The 23742-nt window shown below is 42.9% G+C and overlaps 4 protein-coding genes across 11 annotated transcripts; 2 read left to right on the top strand and 2 right to left on the bottom strand.

Annotated features, from left to right (window-relative positions):
- Window positions 1-2088: 2088 nt before the first annotated feature.
- mfsd11 (major facilitator superfamily domain containing 11) lies at window positions 2089-9552 on the bottom strand. 2 transcript variants are annotated; one of them, XM_028986534.1, is made up of 14 exons: window positions 9315-9552; window positions 9051-9158; window positions 8674-8729; window positions 7990-8097; window positions 7745-7824; window positions 7553-7649; window positions 6511-6569; window positions 6006-6165; window positions 5433-5473; window positions 4861-4926; window positions 4459-4584; window positions 4201-4375; window positions 3733-3868; window positions 2089-3353 (listed from the first exon to the last, which is right to left on the bottom strand). In XM_028986534.1, the coding sequence occupies exons 1-14, from the start codon at window positions 9531-9533 to the stop codon at window positions 3192-3194; spliced, it is 1593 nt and encodes a 530-aa protein (XP_028842367.1). In that variant the 5' UTR covers window positions 9534-9552; the 3' UTR covers window positions 2089-3191. The 2 variants fall into 2 exon arrangements, with proteins under 2 accessions (XP_028842367.1, XP_028842368.1); XM_028986535.1 differs by having other exon boundaries at window positions 9051-9224; window positions 9315-9551.
- Window positions 9553-11531: 1979 nt separating this feature from the next.
- srsf2b (serine and arginine rich splicing factor 2b) lies at window positions 11532-14235 on the top strand. Of its 7 annotated transcripts, none has more exons than XR_003750389.1 (4): window positions 11532-12053; window positions 12212-12551; window positions 13439-13537; window positions 13928-14235. XR_003750389.1 is itself a non-coding variant. In XM_028987692.1 (3 exons), exons 1-2 carry the CDS (start codon window positions 11689-11691, stop codon window positions 12537-12539), a joined length of 693 nt encoding a protein of 230 aa, XP_028843525.1. In that variant the 5' UTR covers window positions 11532-11688; the 3' UTR covers window positions 12540-12551; window positions 13439-14235. The 7 variants fall into 7 exon arrangements, 3 of the variants coding, with proteins under 3 accessions (XP_028843525.1, XP_028843526.1, XP_028843527.1); XR_003750390.1 differs by adding an exon at window positions 12817-12937 and having other exon boundaries at window positions 13439-14235; XR_003750388.1 differs by having other exon boundaries at window positions 12212-12937.
- On the bottom strand, window positions 14126-15575 carry mettl23 (methyltransferase 23, arginine). Its single transcript, XM_028987695.1, has 5 exons — window positions 15383-15575; window positions 15205-15309; window positions 14741-14978; window positions 14578-14662; window positions 14126-14469 (listed from the first exon to the last, which is right to left on the bottom strand). The coding sequence occupies exons 1-5, from the start codon at window positions 15467-15469 to the stop codon at window positions 14313-14315; spliced, it is 672 nt and encodes a 223-aa protein (XP_028843528.1). The 5' UTR covers window positions 15470-15575; the 3' UTR covers window positions 14126-14312.
- A 162-nt stretch (window positions 15576-15737) lies between these two features.
- Window positions 15738-23350, top strand: jmjd6 (jumonji domain containing 6, arginine demethylase and lysine hydroxylase). The gene is made up of 6 exons (XM_028986621.1): window positions 15738-16192; window positions 18467-18855; window positions 20738-21024; window positions 21164-21299; window positions 21624-21762; window positions 22210-23350. The coding sequence occupies exons 1-6, from the start codon at window positions 16064-16066 to the stop codon at window positions 22339-22341; spliced, it is 1212 nt and encodes a 403-aa protein (XP_028842454.1). The 5' UTR covers window positions 15738-16063; the 3' UTR covers window positions 22342-23350.
- The last annotated feature ends 392 nt before the right edge of the window (window positions 23351-23742 follow it).

The raw sequence follows: 23742 nt of genomic DNA, 5'->3' as shown, positions 1-23742 counted from the left end.
GCTGGGGTGACGGCCTGAAATGTGTGTCAGGGATGCTGGGTTAAAGGCTGGACTTCCAAGCCTCCTAAATGACGACTGCAGCAGTCTGATTGGATGAGAGGAAACCTTGGAATTGTCAGCATATCGGTGCATCTCTTCAAATATCATCAGTTGTTTGCTGCATTATTTAAACCGACGGCTCAGAACTATTCAATTATGGGAGGCAAATGTCAAGCTTCTTTTAATAAATATTTCAACGCAAACTATTAACTAATCATGAGGTAGATCCCTGGCGTTTGTGCTGGTTTTCCATTGCAGCGTGGCTTCACCTGTCCCTCACATGTTTAAGTGACCACTTCCTTGGGTTTTACGCACGATTCATGGTTTATTGACACAAATCTCTTCCGTGGTGAGAGGCGACATTTCTGAATGGCATGTACAGAGAAACACTTCTCCAACATGTCACCAGCAGCTTTGAGATCATTGTGACATGACAGGCCTTTGAGTCTATTTGTGTGTGTGTGTGTGTGTGTGTGTGTTAGGAGAGAGAGGGGGAAGCTCTGTTGTAAGCCATACAGCCATACAAACGAAAGCTGCAGTGCTGTGCATACGGTGCACCACTACTTAGGAAGGATGTGGTGAAGAGTGTCAATCCAGTCCTCTGCGAGGACAGGGTGTACCCGGTGAGCCAAGTGAGTCATTATCTTCCAGGAATACACACTCACACATACAATGAAAGACACAGAAATTAGCCTGTGTGTACAAGTCAGGGCCGGCAATAATGGGGTGAGAGGTTGTAATATTTCTAGACGTGAATTTGCTTCTGGGAGACATTCCCGCCAATTCACTTGGATGTAGAGGGAACTATTTTAGCTGATGACTCAAGGGATTAAAAACATTGGTTAAAACATTTTCTGTGCTTTAATATAAAGTTGTGTAATACATGGTCAACGATGAAGGCTGACCCATGGGGTGGGGGTTGGGTGGGGGCACCAGGGACGTCTCCCAGTAACCTGGCCAATCACAAGCGGTCAGCAAGTAATAGCAAGTAATGAGTCAAAGTTTGACCCTGTGCATGGCATATGGTGAGGTATATATATATATATTGACATTAAAAAGTTCTACATCACACACCTGATCTCACCTCATGTCAGCTTTAATCTTCATGACAAGCACAATTCAGCCCTGAGCACCGAGGAATTTATCCACATTTCTAATGGGATTACATACACACACGTGTTGGTAAGTGGGGTTTGAACCTGTGACTGTGGTCTTCTGGTTAATTTTTTTTTTTACATGCCAGGCTACTAGAGATTTCTAATTTACATAAACAGCATTTATCGTACGACCTTATCCAGAGCAATTTACAATCAGTAGTTACAAAGAGAGTCCACCTTGAGCTGGCCTGTAAACTCTGCTCCCGACATGACCCTCAAGCAGATTTTCTGGCTTTGCTGCCCTCCAGTGGGAGGCAAGTTATATAAAATGTATTTTATAACTTCTTAAAATGTATGATTTTCAAATTTTGTCAGCCACATTAAAGCAACATTCCTATTAATGGCTAACAAGTAGTAGGTGGTTCTGACCTTAAGATCTTTACTGCATTCTATACATAGCAGGTCATTTTTACATCCATCAGTGTCACTGCTGGGCGTCCAGTGAACCTGTGCCCAAAAATATCCTGGTAGCAGCCATTCCTGTGCTCAGACCTTGGCGGCCGATTAAGGGCTAGAAAACTGAAAGAATATATATATATATATATATGGGCTATATTCGCTCTGTGGGGTCCACGGGTACAAAGCAACCTGGCAGGGCTTCAGGTATTTGAGCTCCTAGATCAGATCAGGCACCTTGACCATCAACAGCTCAATAACTCTGAAATAAAAACCTACAAGAACGTAGCCCAAGGCTAATTGTTGGATCTCAGGGCCCCTATGTGTACCACTTTGAGGGCTAACAGGTGCACACACTTGTAAATATATGGAATAAATACCTTAACACGTGTGACTGCACTCGGTAAATAGAGGTAAATAAATAATGAAAAAAACATTTTCTGGTTTAGGTCAGGTGTAATGAAGGGGACACTTTTAAATGATAAATATACAGGACCAGTGGGGGAAAAAAAACATTTAAATTAAATAATCATACAGCATATTTATGCATGGCATGAACATCTTGTACCCGGTTTGATTCTCGCATTACAGTAAAGTACATTCAAGTAACAACAGCATTACAAATGCACCAGTTTCACATGTCCAAACCATTCCATGCTTTCATCTGGTCAGTTCTCCTCCACCAGTGAATTGGCTTTCAAGATTTACGTGTAATCAAGAACAGACACTGATTGTGCGAGATCCTCAAAACTCCTGACTGTAATTCCAGCACTGGGTTCAAGGTACTAGAGGTACAAGGTACCTGCACTAGAACAAGCAGATGCAGTCCAGCTTCCTCAAACATACCATTTCAGAATAGCATTCCCTTCTGCTGGTATACATGTACATTTCAAACAAAGGTTATAAAAAATAAAAAAAATGACTGTAAACTTTATTCCATTTCTGATGCTTTGGCAAACATTAATCAGTAGTTAAAAAAAAAAGAAAAAGAAAGAAACAAAACAGGAACCATCATTTATATATATTCTTCCCCAGTATATCAGTATGAGCAAAAACAACCAGGAACTATTTTCATGTAGTTACGAATTCTCATGTGGAAACCCAGCCTCTCCCCCATTTAATGCTTCCGTCTGCAGGAATCCGGACAAAGGCTTGCATACATATACATCTAGCCAACAACACGGTGCAGTAAAACTCTAAAACTCATTTCTCCCTTTATTATTCCAAGTGCTAAATTGTCCAATGGAAGTGCTGCATGATAGAACAGATTTTTTATAAAGAACGTTTATGAAGAAAAGGACAGACCCAATGAACAATAGCATGTGTGGGTATATAATTAAAATGCCCTGTACACCATGTATTTGCTATGGGTTGGGGTTTCGTCTACATTGTGGACACTGTGTTACTGCACCTGTTCCACAATGAATCGGCAAAAAACAGATTTTGGATAATATATAGTGCCAGCTATGTCCATGGGCTCTGGAGCCAGGGCTGAGGTACGTGCAGTAAGGGCAGGCCACTTTTTTCAGTGTCTCTCACGCCCTTTGAGGGGTGAGGTGCTGCCCCCTGTGGTGGGCTGAGGGCTTCTGCCGTCCGCCGTCATATGCTGTCATAGTCAGAGTCCCGGTGGCGAGCCACGACTATCCACTCGGCGGCAAAGAACGCTATAGTCCCCACGAAGCCCACAAAAACCATGATGAGGAGCTGCCAGTGCAGCAGCAGGAAGTTACTGTAGAAGAAGGCCACGGCTGCTGTAATGGACTGTACGGGAGGAGAAGAAACACACATTCACATCACATACAAACACGGCTACCACGACCAACAACATAATCTGATTAATTTCTGTATCAAGTTTAGCAGGCATTTAAGTAATTTATGCTACTTTTTTGTACTAGCCTTATTCCCCTTTTCTTCAATTATATTTTCCATCCTTGTTTCATTGTATGTCTTTTTAGAACTTTATTCTTTAACTATGCACAGCCAAAACAGAGCTGTTCAGGATGCATTTCACTGTTGTACTGCTATAACTATGCACTAGAAATCTATATCTGTAGTCCTCAAAGTAGATACCCAATAAACCAAATGAGACAGAAATAGTACTTGATCAAAATCTTATTTAAATCAGGTATCAAAAGCTCACCTGAACAAATTTGAATACAGCAAAGGCAGGGGCACTGTCCTCTCGATACATGAAGCCAATGATGCTGAGGAGCTGCGTGTTGAAGCAGCTGTCACCCAGACCCAGCAGGAAGCTGCAGAACAGTGCAACCTCAACACTGCAACATATAAGATGGAAAACAGGGATTAAAAGGTGCTAAAAATCACTGACACTGTAAAAATGTGGAAAACATCTTTCTTGTTTATATATGCACCATTGAAATAACTTCCTAAAATCTTTTTTTTACTTTACATTTAGATTTGTGCCATTTAGCAGACACCTTTATCCAGAGCAATTGTACAATATGCTTACAGGTTACGTAATCAGTTCTTGTTCAAATCTGAATTCAATCATTTTATTCACTCTGTTTTAAGAACAAGATGATTTTTACAAAACTAAGAGCCCTGATAAGGCCTAACTTGTCAAGAATAGAACATGCTAGGGAAACACCTGGGCATAATAAAGCCTTGCAAGTCTGTCCCCTCTTCTGGGGCACACGGTGCATTGTTGGCAATGTTCAGGAAGATCAGGAAGAAGGCCAAGAAGTGTGTAAACAGCCCCAGCAGCACAACAGGATTCCTCCCAAAGCGGTTGCACTTGTTCATCATTCCAAACACGCCCCCTCCTGGACATAACAGGTTAAGCATTACTCTGATTCATGTATTAATAAAATGCGTACAGAATATATTAATATGGTATGACACTCACCCAATATTTCACCAATGCCAATAAAAATCCCTGAGAGTCCAATCAGTCCCTTGGCATCCTGTCCAAACTGAGTCATGGCTCCTATACTGGTCCCATACACACCGCTGTAAAAGGTAAGTTCCAGACCTGTGCAAAGAAAAATAAACTTAGCAAATACATATTGGAAAAGGGACATGGGACGGACACAGGGAACAGGACAATAGATGTGTAAAGCTGGAGAGCCCTACCATGTGTGTTGGTTGAAGCTCTGTGTTAGTAAATGTTAAGTGTTAATTCATCTAATTCAAAGGTCAAAAAATGAAAAACATTTGCCCGATATGTTTCAGTGGAAGTAAAAAAAATCAGGGTTCATTAGGACAATCCTTTGCTATGTCGGCAATGAACTCTCTGAAACAGTCTCACCTGTGTATCCGATGGATAAACTTAGCAGCAGCATCTCTTTGGTGATGGACAGCTGCAGAGCCTTTTCTGTCAACATGCACATGAGGGCAAAATGAGGAACAGAGACAGGCCTTTGGTTTCAGCTAAGACATACTGGGGCAGTGGAGGCCACGTGGGTAAGGAAAAAGACTCCCAAACCGCCACACACTGATTCCCGGGCGCCTTTCATGGCTGCCCACTCTCCCCTCAGGGGATGGGTTAAAATGCAGTGCACACATTTCACTGTGTGCACTGGGTGTGGTGTGTCACATACTACAACTAATCACTTGCCAATTGCAAATTGAGTGTAAGGTCACAGCGTCTTCATTGCACCTTGGTACAGATTTTAAAGCCTTCCACAAGACATTACCCACTTCAGTTCAATTCTAACTTAATGCTGACAGGTCAGCATCGTATACTGCACATGTGCATTTCCAGTGGGGGAAAAATGGTTATAGTTCATAATCACAAATCCCAACCAACTCTTTGTGCTTCAGTCAGAAGGAAATAAAGATCGGTGCAGTAGAATAGGCCAGGACGGATATTGGACTTACTGAAAGCTTCCAAGGCTTGGGAACCAAGGCTTTGATTGGCTCTGTTACAAAAATAAATAAAAACAACAAATGAGGATTTTTGAGAGCGGTTCAAGATGAAAGCAACAAACATAAAGGATAAGTAAAAAAAAAAAAAAAGGATTAATATAGTAAATACGTAAATATATTTATTAAATGTACTACATAAAGTAAAACAGAGTAAGATAATATGGAAACAAGGAAGTGACTCTCTGACTGGTATTGGTCATTTATTCCAAAGTTTTGGAGGATAATACATAACAGCTGCATCTCTCTCAGATTTTATTGATTTTTTTCCATTTTATTGATTACAAGAGATGTATGGTCTTAAATAAATCCAAAGGGGACTGTAAATGCTTGAAAGGTCAGTTTATTACCTTCTTAGTGGCTCAAATACATATGCTGGAAATAATGAAGTGTTTGAGATATTTGAATCAGTCATTTACTAACAGTATTCATCAGCAAAACAAGGAGTTGCAATATGACCCAGCTCTACTTGTGTGAAGATGTTAAATACTAAAGAAGGATTGCTGCTTCCACATGATGATTACTCACACAGACGTGGAGCTGCCTTCTGAGTTCTCTGGGGGCAACAAGGACTCTGATGCGTCAGAGGGTGGAGCCTCTGGCTCAGGGCGCTGGATGAGGAAGAAGAGGAAGCTGCCGATCAGACTGATGACAGTGAGAGTAATGAAGACGGTCTGGCGGTCCTTATCTGAGAAGACAAACGCAAACAACAGAGAGTGTTCCTTTTTAAAGCCTCCTTTATATCAATGAAAAACAAATTTGCAGCGTTTAAAAATGAATCTAATTCAGATATTAACTAGAAAATTAACTAGATATTAACTAACTAATTTTTTTATACCCTGAAGGCCCTGATCCATGAGATGAAGGGGTTGCTAGGGGGTGACAGAACTAATGAATGATGATGATGATGAAAAATACACAACATCAGTTCACAGATGAAGACGTCAGTAAGCAACCCCGGTAGCTTTTAAAAATAATATTACTATTAATAATATCAACAAAAACAACAACAACAAATGCAGCAAAAACCCACCTGCTATGTGAACTTTCCCATGCCAGGCAAAATAAATATAGATGTTCCCAAAGAACAAGCTGAAATTGAAGACCAGAGATCAAATTAGAGCAACATTATTCACTTCTGCCTTCTGTGGGGTTATAGCTCAGTGGTAGAGCATTTGACTGCAGATCAAGAGGTCCCAGGTTCAAATCCAGGTGCCCCCTGTGATAGTGTGTTCATTCTTATTTGGGTGGTAGTAGCCTAGTGGGTAACACACTCGCCTATGAACCAGAAGACCCAGGTTCGAATCCCACTTACTACCATTGTGTCCCTGAGCAGGACACTTAACCCTAAGTTTCTCCAGGGGGGGACTGTCCCTGTAACTACCGTTTGTAAGTCGCTCTGGATAAGGGCGTCTGATAAATGCTGTAAATGTAAATGTAAATGTAAAATGTCAGGACACTTCAATCAGATATGACTGCCTAGTCCATATGTTAAAATATTAAAGCATTAAAATCTTTATTTATATTCCCTAATGGGTATATCTATGAAGGTTCTCAGTCATGGTTCTCAAAAAAAGGTTATTTCACTGGCAACTGGACTTGTTATGGATCCTTGACAACGTTTGACCCTTCCATTCCAGAGTCAAGAATGTTGTCAAGGATCCATATCAAGTCCAGTCGCCAGTGAAATATCCTTTTTGAGATAACCTAATGGGGATGTAGCAAAGTGGTAGAACTCATGCTTTGTGTGTATGAGGTCCTGGGTTCAATCCCCGGCATCTCCACGGTTATTACTGGGGCAGTGGTGGCCTAGCAGTTAAGGAAAGGGTTGTGGGTTCAAATTCCAAAATCACTTTAGGTCCCATTGAGCAAGCTACCATGGCTACTCACGTCTCACTACGGGTGATTGATTAAATGCAGAGAGAGGACACATGCGTGCAATCACTTCACTTTTCAGACAGAATAATTGGTTTTCGTTTTTGCCAATGAGTAAGAACTATTGGACATTATCTGTTCTGTGGTCTCTATAAGGAGGCTCTGCACAGCGTGACTACAGAGGTGTCTGTGGGTGTTACCTAAACTGCAACAGGGCCCAGAAAATTCCACTGTTTCGGCCAATGGTGGAGTCCTTGGAGTTTATGGCAAGAACGTTGCCCTGTGCTGTCCACAGAACTGGTACATAATGAAAGACAACAAAGCACTATTAAGACCCCACTTACAGAGTCTTAAAATTAGTCATTGGTCAGAAATATACTGCTTATTGGTACCTGCTGCCGCCACTCCCACTAAGACTGATGCTGTGTAGAAGCTCCAGGTGAATGGGTGAATGAACATGGCAATATATCCACTGGAACAGTTTACAAGAAAGTAGAATTAATATATAAAATCTTCTATAACAATCGGCATATTCAGTGAGCACATATACAAATCCTACATATACTACTGTAATTTGTACAGTACTACTGTACTGTGCTTACTTAGCCGTTTGGATGAAAGAGGGAAAAAACATTACCTGTAAAGGAGACCACTAAAGAACATGGAGAGCTGCGGTCCGATGACAGCCACCACAGACGGTGCAATGAGGTTGGATGCTGAGAAGACACCATAGATGATGGCCATGCTATGAACCCAAAAATCAGATCAGAACCCCACCAAAAAACAAATAGTTAATGTAACAAAGTAAGATTTAATATTTCATGACATAATAATCACAAGAAAATAATAAACGTTCCATAAACTATATGTTCACTTATATAAACATATAATGACATAAAACACTACTTTGTGCATCGTAAAATATAAGATGACTTATTGTCAAATATGACCTACAGCCTACAATAGTCACATGAATGGAGTATGAGTTTTATTACACAGTGAGGCCTGGACATTTATTGTGGATAATAAGTCAGCAGATGAAGGAGGGGGGGGGGGGCTTAAAAAGACCAGAAGACCTTAATTACACAACGCAAACAAGCCCTGAATCAATTTTCTTTCGAAGCTGTAATTCGGTCAATGAATGAACGTTTTTGTGCTTTCGGCAGAGAGCCGAATGCCCCGAGGTCATTAAATTAAGCGCTGGCCTCGGCTCATCGGGGTGAACAATTCCGCCATGACCTGAACATAATGTCAGGTTTTGATCATGAAATGTGATACAGGAGTGTCTGATACTCAGCGTTCGTATAAGGAAAGCAGTCACCTGGTGTATCCGCTGCCGTGGAATTCAGAGCTGTTATAACTCTTGATCACCGTTTGCTGTGTAGATAAAGTGCAAAATACTGCTGTTTACTGAAGGCTACTTCATAGTACTACATGAATCTTAAAATACAGGTCAAATTAAGATATATATATATTAGATGAATTGTATTTATATGGTTATAATATTAGATAACACAAAAAATATAATAGATTTGCAGTGCAGTTCAAAACCATATTTAATATTAATAGACAATTTCGTACGTCCCAGGAAGGTGACAGGTTGTGATCTCGAAAAATATGGACTTGTCAGTCATAAATGTAATTTAAAAAAAGCTTTCAGGGCCAGCAGAGTTTTTACTTTAAAAGATGGCTGCTTACCTCGACGTTGCCGCATGTCTGGAACGCCGTGAACATCAGCATGAAGCCGAAGCCCAGGACTATGATGTTAAGCAGCGACTTGCCGTCCGGACTCATCTTGCCCTGCGACTGGTCTCCCACAGTCAAGTTTGTAGATCAGTATTCGTTCCTCAGGCTACATCTACATAAAACTTACTATATAACGCAATACCAGGTTAAGACTTTGAGAAAAAGACATCGATACTAGAAAATCCGAAATATAAGGGAAAAAAAACTAATATTTACATCCTCGCCCTTGCAGTCTGCAGCAGGTTCCTCGTTAAAACATGTATTCGGCCATTTTCTCGCGGTCGTATATTGATTAAATCGAAAGATAACTAGAAGTAGACGTTCCGCGCCTCCCGTGGTGTCATTAACCGAACCGCTCCGTCCTGACTGAAAGAGAAATCTCTCAGAAGTAGTTCTGGGGAACGTATGGTTCCATATGCGGACAACGCCAGTCATGTGAAAGGTCAGCTGACTACGGCGCCCTCACGTGCTACGAGGCATTCTGGGAAAACGAGTTTTTGTTTCCGCTTTCGGCTCGTTCGAAGCTGAAGTTCACGTTATTGTCATTTCAGCTATATACGTGTTAGATAGTACGTAGTGGAACGAAACAACGTTTCTCATGAACCTGGTGCTACATTTAACACTTGACACTTGAACAATAAAACAAACTTACAGACTGTGCACTTACAAGTGCACTTGTACAACACAGACGAACTGGGCAACATCCAGGTGCACCCACAGTGAAGTGAAGTGATTGTCACATGTGATACACAGCAGCACAGCACATGGTGCACACAATGAAATTTGTCCTCTGCATTTAACCCATCACCCTGAGTGAGCAGTGGGCAACCATGACAGGCGCCCGGGAAGCAGTGTGTGGGGACAGTACTTTGCTCAGTGGCACCTTGGCAGATCGGGATTCGAACCAGCAACCTTCTGATTATGGGGCCACTTCCTTAACCGCTAGGCCACCACTGCCCCCCACATAATTTGCATAAATTGCAACATAAATTGCAAACGGGACACAGGCAGTGCAAGAATAACATTTAACTAAAACATGTAAACAATGAGATAGACAGCACTAATGAAATGAGAAATAAATGTGCAAATATGTAAAATAGTGCAATTATTGCTGTGCAAAGTTGAATAGTGAATTAATAGATGATATTACGCACAGAAAATATAGTTCAATATAACAGAGGTAGTGTATGTGTGTCAGACCAGAGTGGAAAGTTACTGAGTACTCAGGTATCTTATGGCCTGTGGAAAGAAGCTATTGCATAGTCTGGCAGTGAGGGTACCTTTTTTCAGTTTGATTTTCATCAGTCAGGATTTGATCGTATCATGTCCAAAGAACCATATGCGTGGAAATAAAAACATAGCCGTTAGAATGCATGAACACGCAAATGCAAAACAGCTGGTCCATGATGGGTCAGAAATTATGTCAGGTGTATTAAGGTCAGTGATCTCGCCCTTCCTCTTTTCCCACGCATGCACTGCTCTCCTAACAGTGGTGGCCTAGCGGTTAATGAAGCGGCCCCGTAATCAGAAGGTTGCTGATTCGAATCCCGATCCGCCAAGATGCCACTGAGGTGCCACTGAGCAAAGCACCGTCCCCACACACTGCTCACTAAGGGTGATGGTTAAATGCAGAGGTCACATTTCAATGAGTCACTGTGTGCTGTGCTGCAGTATTTCACAATGACAATCACTTCACTTTCACTAACATGAAATTGTCACACATTGGCACATTCAGGACAATTTAGTGAAGGACAAGGCAGGAATTTGACCAAAATAAGAGAGCATTGTAGCTCATTTGTTTTATAACTTGCCAGAATAAAGGGAACAAAACATGTTTATCAGGTAAACAGTAACTGAACTGTTTTGAGTAATGTAATGCTTTATAAAATGAACCTAGGCACCTGCACCATACCATAATATAACTCCACAAAACAAGTTTTAGATTTACGGCATTTTGCAAACACCCTTATGCAGAGCGACTTACAATCAGTAGTAACAGTGACAGTTAGCCTGGAGAAATTTAGAGTTAAGTGTCTTGCTCAGGGACATATTATAAATAGTAAGTGGGATTTTAACCCGGGTCTTATGGTTTATAGGCAAGGGTGTTACCCACTAAAATAAAGCCAAATAAAATTCTTCCTATTGGTTTAACTAAAAGCAATGTATTTCAGAACAAAATATCTGATCTAGAATCATCTTAGGATGCCCAAAGCGTATCTTCAACCATTGTCAGAGAAGCCGGGAAACTGATCTCAGATCAGTATAAAAACCACAGCACCACACTTCCGCTTTTTTTTTTTATTCGCCCAAGCACATTTATAATCAATTACATATTCACGAATAATGCTATAGGTACGTGATAGTTTGTTTGAAATTCACCATATTTAATGTCTATGTCCGATAATTAAAAAAAAGTTGTTCCCGCCATAGGTCCGCCATTTTGTATATTCAACAAGGCGCTTCCTGTTCTCCGGTCGGGCTGCGTGTGAGGCTAACTGCAGTTCAGAAGCAGCAAACGGGGCCATTTTCTTATCCACGCTTCTCGCAGGCAGCATCCTTTGTGTAGTTCTGTCGCGTTTGCTCTGCAAATATGAGTTACGGCAGGCCTCCGCCCGACGTGGAGGGCATGACTTCGTTAAAAGTGGACAATCTGACGTACCGCACGTCGCCCGAAACCCTTCGGCGCGTCTTTGAGAAGTACGGCCGGGTCGGGGACGTGTACATTCCCCGGGACCGGTACTCGAAGGAGAGCAGGGGATTCGCCTTCGTCAGGTTCTTGGACAAGCGCGACGCCGAGGACGCGATGGACGCGATGGATGGGGCCATCCTCGACGGCCGGGAGCTGCGGGTCCAGATGGCTCGGTACGGCAGGCCTCCGGACTCGCACTACGGCCGCCGCGGCGGCGGCGGGCCTCCCCGTAGGTACAGTGGAGGACATGGTCGTCGCAGCCGAAGGTAAACGTCGCTGCTTTTATCTTCATCTTGCGTTGTTACGTTTTTGCAGAAGTAGTTTACGTTAAATTACATTAAAAGCGCCATTTTTTATTCGCGTCCTGGTCCTCAGCCTTTGTTGTCGTGGGACGTTTCTTACTCAATCCACTGAATGTACTCAGCTGTTCCCCCAGTCCGAAGCGCCGCCGACGCAGCCGGTCCAGGAGCAGGAGCCGCTCCCGAAGCCGCTCCAGGAACAGCCGCTCCAGGTCCCGCTCGTACTCGCGGTCCAGGTCCCGGTCCAGATCCCACACGCCTCGGCGGAGCAAGTCGAAGTCCAAGACCAAGTCGCCGTCCCGGTCCCGGTCCCGCTCGAGGTCCAAGTCCAAATCCAAGTCCAAGTCCCGCTCCAGGAGCCGAACTCCAGCGTCTAACAAAGGCTCGAAGTCCAGGTCGAGGTCCAAGAGTCGGCCCAAGTCTCCGGAGGAGAGCGGAACCGCTTCAGGATGAAGCTTTATGAAGGTAGGCGCGCGGTTTGTCGCATGCAATAACCCACTTAATCTTAATTTAATTCTTAAAAAAAAAAAAAAAAGCAAAACTTTATTTCTTCGTTAAGCGTAAATGGATTTCAACATGCAGCTATGTAGTTGCCGTGTTATCGACATTGTCCCATAGAGGTGAGTTATGAATTTCTGGGAACTGTTTGAGTGTGTAAGTGTGAAATGATTTAATTTTTCCCTCCAATATCATTGTTCACCCCAAAAAATGTGGACTTCTCTCCTCCAAGCTGCTGACTCCTGAGTGAGGGAGCGGAGAGGAGGAGTGGAGAGGAGTGTGAGGGGCAGTTAGAGGGGTGTGTGAGCTGCCCATGGGCTTCCTGCTGCAGTTTGGGGTTGCTATGGAAGCAGGTTTGTGTCGGTCAGAGTTTGGGGTGTCTGCGAGGTACGTCCGTGGGATGTCAGAATTGGAAAGAAAATGGCTTTTTTTTTTTTTTTCTCATCTGAAGACCGTCTGCCATTTATATTCTAATCAAGGCTGGTTTCTTTGCACGGTGACTTGCGCAAAATTTGTCACTTGTGCATTCGTTGTACAGAATTGGCCTGTTCTAGAAGGCGTCTAAAGTCTGTTGGTTCCAAACAACTCACCATTGCCATTGATGGCTAAGGTGCAGAAACATTTTCTATTAATAAGAGACTTCTTTCTACTGAGCAAGCATCCAAAAGAAGTTAGTAAAACTTGACCCGCATGCTCAGTTCAGTTTTCAAATATTGACACTTTTTTTTTTTTTTTTTTTTTTAAAGCCAGACGTTGAAGGGTAAATCCTTGCAGCAATTTTCCGTCTAGCCTTTACTTTCCATTGCTTTGCTTTGCTAATTTTAATTGCGCATTGCTGTTTTGTTTTTCTTCAGCATTCTTGGAAGTACGAGAACCCGTTTGAGGACTTCAGGCTGACTGCAGAACCGTTCTGGGGGAGCTCCACCTCTAAACAATGATAACTGGCCCAAAAGGTTATTGTTTGATCTTAACACTTAGTTTTCTTTCTCACCCATCTCACAACTTTGTTCTTGTGTAAAATGTTGAAAATTGCTTGCGATCCATTGAATAGGGTGAGGCTCTGATACTTTGGGCTTGTGAGGTAAATCGATTTTTGTTTTGTCTGTTGTGGTGTTTGGCTCTCTGCTCATTTAGGTTTAATATCAAAAGGGCGGCAGATAACTTTCACATTTGCCCAATTTTTAAAAGGTCATACTTAATGACTGAAATAATTCCATGTTTCTGTAATCTGCGCGCAAAAAAAAAATTGTTTAGCACTGAAATCAGTAGCTTTATTTTATTTTTTTCCCCCCTCCAAAGTTTTGTATTCTAACCTTCTCTCTTGTGTATTTTTTGTGCACTAGGCGCAGTTGTGTAGCAGTTGAATATTGCTGGTTAGCTGTTAAAGGTGGCGTTGAAGTGCTGAGTGCTTGGCTGTTTCCAGTTTTCTTCGTATTGCACCTGTGGTTTCCATGGTTACCAGTGCTTTGGCGAGGCTGAGTTTTTAAAAGTTGGGGCGACTGCAAAAGATTTAAAAATCCAGCTTTTGTTCTTTTTTTTATTTTATAAAAATGTGTTAAAAGGAAATGCATGTTCACCTCTTTTCTTTTGCGGGCAAATTTAATGCAATTATGTTGTACCTAAAATAAATACCTGAAATTGTATGTTTGAACCCTGTGTCTTTTTGTTTAATATTACATTCATGTTTTTCCATTTATATTGTGCAACATTTGCTTTTGTTAGTAGCCTTTACATGTCCATTGATATGATCATCATTTGAATACTATGACATCCTGGAAGGTGGGAACCAGCCAGATGGCTTCTGTCTGCATGAAACGTCTGCAGTGGAATGTTTTTACACTTCAGGTTCCACTTGTGCAACAGCCCTTCGATGGACCAGTCGGAGCTGAAAGAGGAAACCGGTCTGTTTAAAAAGGCGTGGCTGCATGTGATTTAGACATGCTTCGACCTGCAAGGTTTCAAATTCACAATTCCATGACACCAGATTACCTACCTCCTCTCCTGATATGTCGTCCAGAACTTGGCCTGGGGGTTTTTTCTTAGAAGAAACGTGACTGTTAAAATGATGTTTTCAAAATCTGTTAAACAAAAACATTAGTTACCGGTAAATTAATTTGAGTAATCTTAATATTTTCCATCGAGTTGTATTGGTCAACCTTCTGGCTCGTAGAAGACATCAGACCCCAGGATGATGTCTGCAGGCGGGAGCAGGTGGACCTCGGGTGAAGCCTCTCCCCAGGTGAGACCCTCAACCCTCACGTCGTGCAGGTTGTTCACCCGGCAGCTCTGCCTGCAGTTCTCCAGGCAAAGGGGCAGCTCGGCGCCATCAGTAAGCACCACCTTCGCGCCGCATTTAGCAGCTACTACACCCGGCAAGGCGACTCCTGCACCGAGCTGAAGCACAGAACATTACTACAAAGCTCATTATAGTACAATAAACATAAAGTGGGTAACACATTCATCTATGAACCAGAAGAGACCCCAAAGTTCTACTGCCATTGTGTCCCCGAGCAAGACACTTAACCCAGAGTTTCTCAAGGGGGGTGGGTAACCACTGAGATGTGAATGCATTCCCGTAGAACGAACAACGCAGTGTGTCACCCACAGTCATAACCGGTACCTCAAGCACTGTCTTTTGCAGCAGCTCTGTTCTTGCTGTCCACACGTACTGTGCCAGCACCACGGCACAAGGCCAAACGTACATTCCATACTGGGGGTCAAGAACCTGCACAAACCGAATGTATCACGTCACACAACATTTACGTCCCAATTAAAGATCTCACCCCCCAGACACTGACCTCTGGTATTGAAACCGACAGTCTTTCTCTGTTTTCCTCAAACGTGAACACTTTCACGGCCACGCCGGGATTACCATCTTTACTCATCGTTTTCTCGACAGACGGCAGTTAAAAATGCGAAACGCTAAATTCAACAATAAAACACATTTCCGACGTCCGCAGGAACACCGGTTCTTCCCACCCACGTGTGGGACGTGCGTCACGTTCGCGCCAATAAAATCCGTCTGGGCTCAGGCAAAAATGGGCGGGGCTTAATGGAAAGTGACAGGTTTGGTCCAATCACAATCCTTTTATCTGCATGAATGACACCCGTCTGGACCAATCACGTTTCTCGGACGTATGTAGAGGCGGATACCTATCTAAAGCCGAGACAACCGTGTTAGTTTGAGCGATTTTTAACTTGCTGTCAATCTGTTAAACACGTCGAAAAGTGCGCCTGTAAAGATTCCGCGCTTGAAAAAAAATAACGAATTAACAACAGTCCTTCACGGCCTTGCCATTAGCTCGGTTACCGAGGTCGGATGAGAAATTGCTCCGTACGAACGCGTAGTCGCAGCTGGAAAGCCCGCGCTGAAGCTTCCAAGCTAGGCGGCTAGTCCGCTGGTTAGCACGCTAGCCTGCCGCCGGTGTTGCCAGGGTGGGGAAGGACGGCGAGGCAGCGTCGCGCTCCACACAAACGGAATGAACCACAAGAGCAAGAAGAGGATCAAAGAGGCGAAGCGGAGCGCCCGGCCAGAGCTGAAGGACTCTGCCGACTGGACGAAGCACGACTACTGCGAGACTTTTGATCTTTCCCACCGGACAGTGAAGGTAACGGTGACAGTCGGGCCGTACCGCAGGCTTCCATGCCGCCCGCCTCTGTCGGCACGTTTCGCACTGCACAAGGCAAAGCACAAGGTTCTACTGAGGATCCACGAACCGAAATGTGGAAGAATCGCCCTCGCAAGTCACGTAACACTCGTTTCAGCTGTGGCACATTTTAGCCTCGACACTGAACTGAAAACCCACTAAAGCAATATTCAATATGTTAATCTATTTTTATTTTCATCACGTACCATCACAGTTCTGTACACACACACACACACAAATCCCACATTGAACTATATTGAGTAGTTATCTTCAGTTATCACAAATATCCCCGCCTCACTCCAACTATAGATCTGATTAGAAATCATACTGTCATAATGTAAAAACAACCCCCTGTAAAAAAAAAAAAAAAAAAAAAAAAGGATGTGCGAGACATTTACATTTACAGCATTTACCAGACGCCCTTATCCAGAGCGACTTAGTCAATAGTTACAGGGAGAGTCCCCCCTGGAGCAACTTAGGGTTAAGTGTCTTGCTCGGGGACACAACACAACTAGGTTACTACCACCAGACCGAGCTGTCTTGCGCTTAGTAGCGGCGTCCAGTCTGCTCAACGTTGCTAAAAATACTTAAAGCAGCCTGAACATGTGCTGACCTACAGGTCATCCAGTAAACAAGCAAGGGACGCCCTCTCTCCCTCTGTGTGTGTGTGTGTGTGTGTGTAAAAATATTTCTTATATATTTAGGAAGGCTTTTTTTTTTTTAAATAAAAGATTACAATTACAATTCATTGCTATTAAACCTTTTAACAGGCCAAAGTGATTTATTACTTAATAACATTTTGTTTTTTGCCAGCTGAGGGCTTGTCCACACACACACACACACACACACACACGAAATGCAAAATTGTAACATAGAGCATAGAGGAAGTGTTTAGTGCGACTGTGTTGAATAGAAACACAGTGGTGGCCTAGCAGGTAAGGAGGTGCCACTGAGCAAAGCATCGTCCTCACACACTGCTCCACGGGCGCCTTTCATGGCTGCCAACTGCTCACCAAGGGTGATTAGTTAAAAGCAGAGGACACATTTCGCTGTGCACTTTCACCTTGTTCTTTCATTAGCTGTACAATTAAATATTTAATATTGTACTGTGTAGAAACTAAATACTGTCGTAATGTTGCTGTAGGTAATGTTTATTGTGATAAACAGCAAATGACATTACTGCGTGGCATGCGGTTTATGTCCTCTGTCTTCGGAGCAGCCAACCGGGGTTCGAATCCCCGTCGCTCTTTAGGGGCAGTGGTGACCTAGGGGTTAATCAGAAGGTTGCCGGTTTGAAACCCGAATCCAAGGTGCCACTGAGCAAAGTACCCACTGCTTACTATGGGTGATGGTTAAAAGCGGAGGATGCATTTTGTTGTGTGCGCCGTGTTCTGTGCTGCAGTGTTTTACAATGACAATCACTTCACTTCCACTATAATGTAATTCATAGCACAAAAACAGTAATTGTGTTTACCTATGAAGCTTTTTATGAAATAAACCAATTTATAAATATAATTTATAAATATATATTGATTGCAATGATGAATTGGTGTTACATTTATCAGACGGCCTTATCCAGAGCGACTTGCATTCAGTAGTTACAGGGACAGTCCCCCTGGAGCAACTAAGGGTTAAGTGTCTTGCTCAGGGACACAATGGTAGTAGGTGGGATTTGAACCTGGGTCTCCTGGGGGTTTTCTAGCCCAAGGCAATATTAAGAAAAGACTTCATAAGAATATATACACTACCAGTCAAAAGTTTGGACACACCAAACTTTTAAAGTTTGGTGTGTTAAGGAGACTAAGGTTAAGGAGTAAGACTAAGACTAAGATGGAGAATTTTGAAGAATCTAGTTCAATTTAGTATTTTTTTTTGTATCAGGAGAAAGTGAAGTATGTTTGATGAATCAGTGACAAAGTGTTCAGCATAAACCTTCAGGACTGATGGAAACAGTCCCTGTTGTCAAACTTAAGGTGGTGGAGAGAAACCTTTTACCTTTTTCCTTCTACCTCAAGTGTTATGTCATAGTCCGGTATCTTCAGTTGCAAGACCTATAAATGACTAGATGTGTCCAAACGTTTACCAGTGTAATTTTAGAAAGAGATCATGTTATAATATTTAATAACATACTAATACCAGTACGCAAAGCACAAAATACTAGAATAGATTTTTATACATTCATACATGTAAGTAAATAAATATCATTTGTAAATTTCTGTCTCTTTTTCCACCCAGGACAATGTGGAGCGGGTAGACACACTGCGCATCACCCCAGAGGAGTTCATTGAGCGCTTTGAGCGCCCATATAAGCCTGTGGTCCTCCTCAACTGCCAGGAGAGCTGGCCCGCCCGGGAGAAATGGACCCTGGAGCGCCTCAAGCGCAAATACCGAAACCAGAAGTTCAAGTGTGGCGAGGACAATGACGGCTATTCGGTGAAGATGAAGATGAAGTACTACATGGAGTACATGGAGTCCACCCGAGATGACAGCCCACTTTATATCTTTGACAGCAGTTATGGTGAGCATGCCAAGCGCCGCAAGCTGCTAGAGGACTATCAGGTGCCCATCTTCTTCAGAGATGACCTGTTTCAGTTCGCGGGTGAGAAACGGCGCCCCCCTTATAGGTTTGTGACCTTTTTTCAACTTCAGAGAAATCTTGTTTTGCTTTTCTTGTTACCAAAGTTTGACCAATTTTTTACTAATGTTACAATAAGCTTGCTTATAAAATGTAGTACATGCGAGTTGAAACCGGTTTGTTAAATTTACATTTAAGGCATTTGGCAGACGCCCTTATCCAGAGCGACTTACAACGTGCTTCCATGTTACAATCAATGAAGTGATCAATTCTGGTTCATTAGGACCCCCAACTATGAATACAGGGAGTGCAGAATTATTAGGAAAGTTGTATTTTTGAGGAATAATTTTATTATTGAACAACCATGTTCTCAATGAACCCAAAAAACTAATATCAAAGCTGAATGTTTTTGGAAGTAGTTTTTTGTTTTTCATTTTTAGCTATTTTAGGGGGATATCTGTGTGTGCAGGTGACTATTACTGTGCATAATTATTAGGCAACTTAACAAAAAACAAATATATACCCATTTCAATTATTTATTTTTACCAGTGAATCCAATATAACATCTCCACATTCACAAATATACATTTCTGACATTCAAAAACAAAACAAAAAGAAATCAGCGACCAATATAGCCACCTTTCTTTGCAAGGACACTCAAAAGCCTGCCATCCATGGATTCTGTCAGTGTTTTGATCTGTTCACCATCAACATTGCGTGCAGCAACAACCACAGCCTCCCAGACACTGTTCAGAGAGGTGTACTGTTTTCCCTCCTTGTAAATCTCACATTTGATGATGGACCACATGTTCTCAATGGGGTTCAGATCAGGTGAACAAGGAGGCCATGTCATTAGTTTTTCTTCTTTTATACCCTTTCTTGCCAGCCATGCTGTGGAGTACTTGGACGCGTGTGATGGAGCATTGTCCTGCATGAAAATCCTGTTTTTCTTGAAGGATGCAGACTTCTTCCTGTACCACTGCTTGAAGAAGGTGTCTTCCAGAAACTGGCAGTAGGACTGGGAGTTGAGCTTGACTCCATCCTCAACCCGAAAAGGCCCCACAAGCTCATCTTTGATGATACCAGCCCAAACCAGTACTCCACCTCCACCTTGCTGGTGTCTGAGTCGGACTGGAGCTCTCTGCCCTTTATCAATCCAGCCACAGGCCCATCCATCTGGCCCATCAAGACTCACTCTCATTTCATCAGTCCATAAAACCTTAGAAAAATCAGTCTTGAGATATTTCTTGGCCCTGTCTTGACGTTTCAGCTTGTGTGTCTTGTTCAGTGGTGGTCGTCTTTCAGCCTTTCTTACCTTGGCCACGTCTCTGAGTATTGCACACCTTGTGCTTTTGGCACTCCAGTGATGTTGCAGCTCTGAAATATGGCCAAACTGATGGCAAGTGGCATCTTGGCAGCTGCACGCTTGACTTTTCTCAGTTCATGGGCAGTTATTTTGCGCCTTGGTTTTTCCACACGCTTCTTGCGACCCTGTTGATTGTTCGATGATCACGCTTCAGAAACTTTGCAATTTTAAGAGTGCTGCATCCCTCTGCAAGATATCTCACTATTTTTGACTTTTCTGAGCCTGTCAAGTCCTTCTTTTGACCCATTTTGCCAAAGGAAAGGAAGTTGCCTAATAATTATGCACACCTGATATAGGGTGTTGATGTCATTAGACCACACCCCTTCTCATTACAGAGATGCACATCACCTAATATGCTTAATTGGTAGTAGGCTTTCGAGCCTATACAGCTTGGAGTAAGACAACATGCATGAAGAGGATGATGTGGACAAAATACTCATTTGCCTAATAATTCTGCACTCCCTGTACAATCTTTTTATTCACTCTGTTGTAGATTCTATACATAAGTAAGACAATAGGAAGGTTTGACAAAAATAAGATTTGACTTTGTGTATTGTCCCATTAGATGGTTTGTGATGGGCCCTGCCCGCTCAGGCACAGGAATCCACATTGACCCGCTGGGTACAAGTGCCTGGAACGCCCTGGTTCAGGGCCACAAGCGCTGGTGCCTGTTCCCCACGCACACACCCCGAGAGCTCATCAAGGTGACCCGCGACGAGGGCGGCAACCAGCAGGATGAAGCAATCACCTGGTTCAATGTGGTGTACCCCCGAAGCCAGCAGCCCACCTGGCCTGCAGAGTTCCGGCCCCTGGAGATCCTTCAAAGGCCTGGGGAGACTGTGTTTGTACCAGGTCAGCTACCACGCACCTGGGGTTTGCATGTGTCTATCGTGTGTCAAATAAATACCAAAAATAAATGTAATTAATGTAAATTAATAATAATAATAATTAGCCCTGTATTCTCTAAGTGTCGATATCAACATTTATGTAGGAGGCTGGTGGCATGTTGTACTAAATCTGGACACCACCATCGCCGTGACGCAGAACTTCGCCAGCACAACCAACTTCCCCATTGTTTGGCACAAGACTGTCCGCGGCCGGCCAAAACTTTCACGCAAGTGGTACCGGTAAGGGTCCTGCTGCCAACGTTTTAGTCCTGAGACTAAAGCCTCTCAGCTCAGAATCTAAGTCAACGTCAAATGCCCTGTGTATTGCAAAGTTAAAGCCAGTGGGAATATTGAAAACACACTGGAAAAGATCCAAAAGGAGTTACAGCTTTTAAACACAGTGACACTTTATTGTGTGTTTCATATTCACTTTAATAATAATGATGTTCATTACAAACACGTGGGAAGAATAAATAACTACTAAACTACTACTGTCTTAACTATGACTAATCAATTATTTTCGGTAGTTTAGCAGTAACTGCAGTGTAAGTTGCTGTCTCCCAGTGTTCTGAAGCAGGAGCGACCTGACCTGGCCGCTTTAGCAGATAAGGTAGACCTGCAGGAGTCAACAGGCATCGCCTCAGACAGCTCCAGCGATTCTTCTTCCTCCTCATCCTCCAGCTCCTCCGATTCAGACTCAGAGGTACAGACATGCGAAGACTGACTCGATCTCATTGCTCCCATCCAGAGCAGTGAACACACACTCCACCTTTACTCCACCTTTACTCCACCTTTACTCCACCTTTACTCCACCTTTACTCTACCTTTACTCCACCTTCACTCCACCTTCACACCAGCCCCTTATTTGAAGGTGCTTTGACGTGTTTGACTGAAAGTGGAATGACTATCAATGTAAATTATAGATATTAGATGTCTATTAATTAGAGGGGGTGGGGCTTCCTTTTTGTTTCTTATTTCAGTTGTCTCTGTTCTTGGTATTAAATAGTTACGGCAGTGGTGGTAAGGAAGCAGAGCCGTAATCAGAAGGTTGTGGGTTCAAATCTCAAACCGCAAAGGTGCCACCTGTGGTATGGCTTTGTGCCATTGTGTTTCACTTTCACATCACTAACGTGTTCCCCTATCCCTGCAGGCTGAGTCAGGCTCTGAGGGAGACCCAATGTCCCACCGAAGGAAGAAGCGGCGCACCTGCAACACGATGGGAAATGGAGATATCTCCACGCAGGATGACTGTGTGAGCAAAGAGCGCAGCTCCTCCCGGTGACGCTCCCGGCCACACCCTTCTTTTGATTTCTCTGCTGTTTCTCAGTCATTCCCTTGATCCTTTTGCGCCCATTTCTTTGAGAACTACACTGTCTGGACATTAGAGCTCATGCTTTAACTGGTCAAGTAGGACAAGCAGTGACTGGATGGAGGAGGTGTGGTCTTTTGGCTGATGTGGCTTCAGTGTCGCAGTCATCAGTGGTTTAGGAGGAGGAGAAGACACGTTTATTTTTAATTAATGATTTCTAAATGATGCAACAGACCTGTGTGAAAGAGCTGGATGAATGACATTACCATTTGTGCTTTTGTCCAGAAGTTTCTATGTTGGTTGGTTGTCTGTTTAACATACGGCTGTTCAGTTTGCTGGTTACAGTTTGCATTTTCACTGAAAGACTCTTGACAACTGTGTGTATATCTGCTCCACATGGTGTTAACTTCTGTTAAGCCTGACCAAGATGCACTAGGATTAGGCCCTAAGACCTGTGACAAACTGCAGAAGCATGCTTTGTGACCTCATGGTCGGCTCATTCTGTGTTGACCAGTGATTCCGGATACTGCACCAGAAGTTGTCCTTTTTATTTTTATCTACAGACTGTTTTTTCATACATTGAAGGATATAACAAGCAAACAAGCTACAGTAGTAATTAGACTCAGTAATAATCTTCATGTCCTCCACTATATGTTCTACACTGAGGTCCAGGTATGCCTTTCTGAACATAGCCAGGGACTACCTGCATAGTATAAAGTTGGAAAGTCTGGTGGAAGCTAGTATACCCCGAATCGATCCACATCCAAGAGTCCTGACTGCCATGGCTTAGGGCTTTGCTGCCTCTGTGGAAGCAATCATTTCAGAAGATTTTCTTCAGGTTCCATCCAAACGCCATTCACACTCCAGGTTCTATATATTGACATCCCCCACACCCAGGGGCTAAAAAGAAAGCTTCTTAATTGGAGCATGTCCCTGTTAGCACCTTTTCAGGTGTTAACAGGGACAGGTCAGTCTGCAGGGAGACTTTTTTTTTTTTTTTTTTTTTTTTTTAACCCTTATTTCCAAATGTGATGCTGTTGGTTCCAAAGTTGCCTGGATACAAGACCAACAAATGTAAGGGGGTGGTTTTAAGCATTGTTTCACAGTAAATTCATTTTATACCATCTTGTAAATTTAATCATATGTCTGCTGATTTTTTGTAACTTTTTGAGGAGCCTAAATTTGCATTTCATGATCTGTGTCCACACATAGGCACGTAAATAATAGTTATTTACAGAAGAAAACTGCAAACACATTTTTGGTTGAAGATCGACACTATTTCAATGCAGTGTAGAGGTTTATGGTAATTTGCCTTCGACTTCTTAAAATGCCATAGTGCTTTGTCATGAGCAGAGAGTGCCATTAGATAATGTT

The sequence above is a fragment of the Denticeps clupeoides genome, chromosome 7 (genome assembly GCF_900700375.1).
Source record: "Denticeps clupeoides chromosome 7, fDenClu1.1, whole genome shotgun sequence".
Taxonomy (NCBI): domain Eukaryota; kingdom Metazoa; phylum Chordata; class Actinopteri; order Clupeiformes; family Denticipitidae; genus Denticeps; species Denticeps clupeoides.
The sequence above is the reverse complement of the archived record's forward strand: the minus strand, read 5'-3'. Positions and strand labels throughout refer to the sequence as shown.

Bases quoted from the DNA above. Each gene is read 5' to 3' on its own strand.
- mfsd11 (XM_028986534.1), bottom strand. From the start codon at position 9,533: ATGACTGGCGTTGTCCGCATATGGAACCATACGTTCCCCAGAACTACT. The intron at 3,869-4,200 runs GTGTTTCCCTAG...TATATGTTGCAG, and splicing joins CAAGGCTTTATTATGCCCAG to TGTTGAGGTTGCACTGTTCT. The intron at 3,354-3,732 runs GTGAGCTTTTGA...CCTCCCGTACAG, and splicing joins CTGTATTCAAATTTGTTCAG to TCCATTACAGCAGCCGTGGC.
- mettl23 (XM_028987695.1), bottom strand. From the start codon at position 15,469: ATGAGTAAAGATGGTAATCCCGGCGTGGCCGTGAAAGTGTTCACGTTT. The intron at 15,310-15,382 runs GTCAGTGTCTGG...CGGTTTGTGCAG, and splicing joins TGTCGGTTTCAATACCAGAG to GTTCTTGACCCCCAGTATGG. The intron at 14,979-15,204 runs GTACCGGTTATG...TCTGTGCTTCAG, and splicing joins TGCAAAAGACAGTGCTTGAG to CTCGGTGCAGGAGTCGCCTT.
- jmjd6 (XM_028986621.1), top strand. From the start codon at position 16,064: ATGAACCACAAGAGCAAGAAGAGGATCAAAGAGGCGAAGCGGAGCGCC. The intron at 16,193-18,466 runs GTAACGGTGACA...TTTTCCACCCAG, and splicing joins TTTCCCACCGGACAGTGAAG to GACAATGTGGAGCGGGTAGA. The intron at 21,025-21,163 runs GTCAGCTACCAC...ACATTTATGTAG, and splicing joins GGAGACTGTGTTTGTACCAG to GAGGCTGGTGGCATGTTGTA.
- srsf2b (XM_028987692.1), top strand. From the start codon at position 11,689: ATGAGTTACGGCAGGCCTCCGCCCGACGTGGAGGGCATGACTTCGTTA. The intron at 12,054-12,211 runs GTAAACGTCGCT...GAATGTACTCAG, and splicing joins CATGGTCGTCGCAGCCGAAG to CTGTTCCCCCAGTCCGAAGC.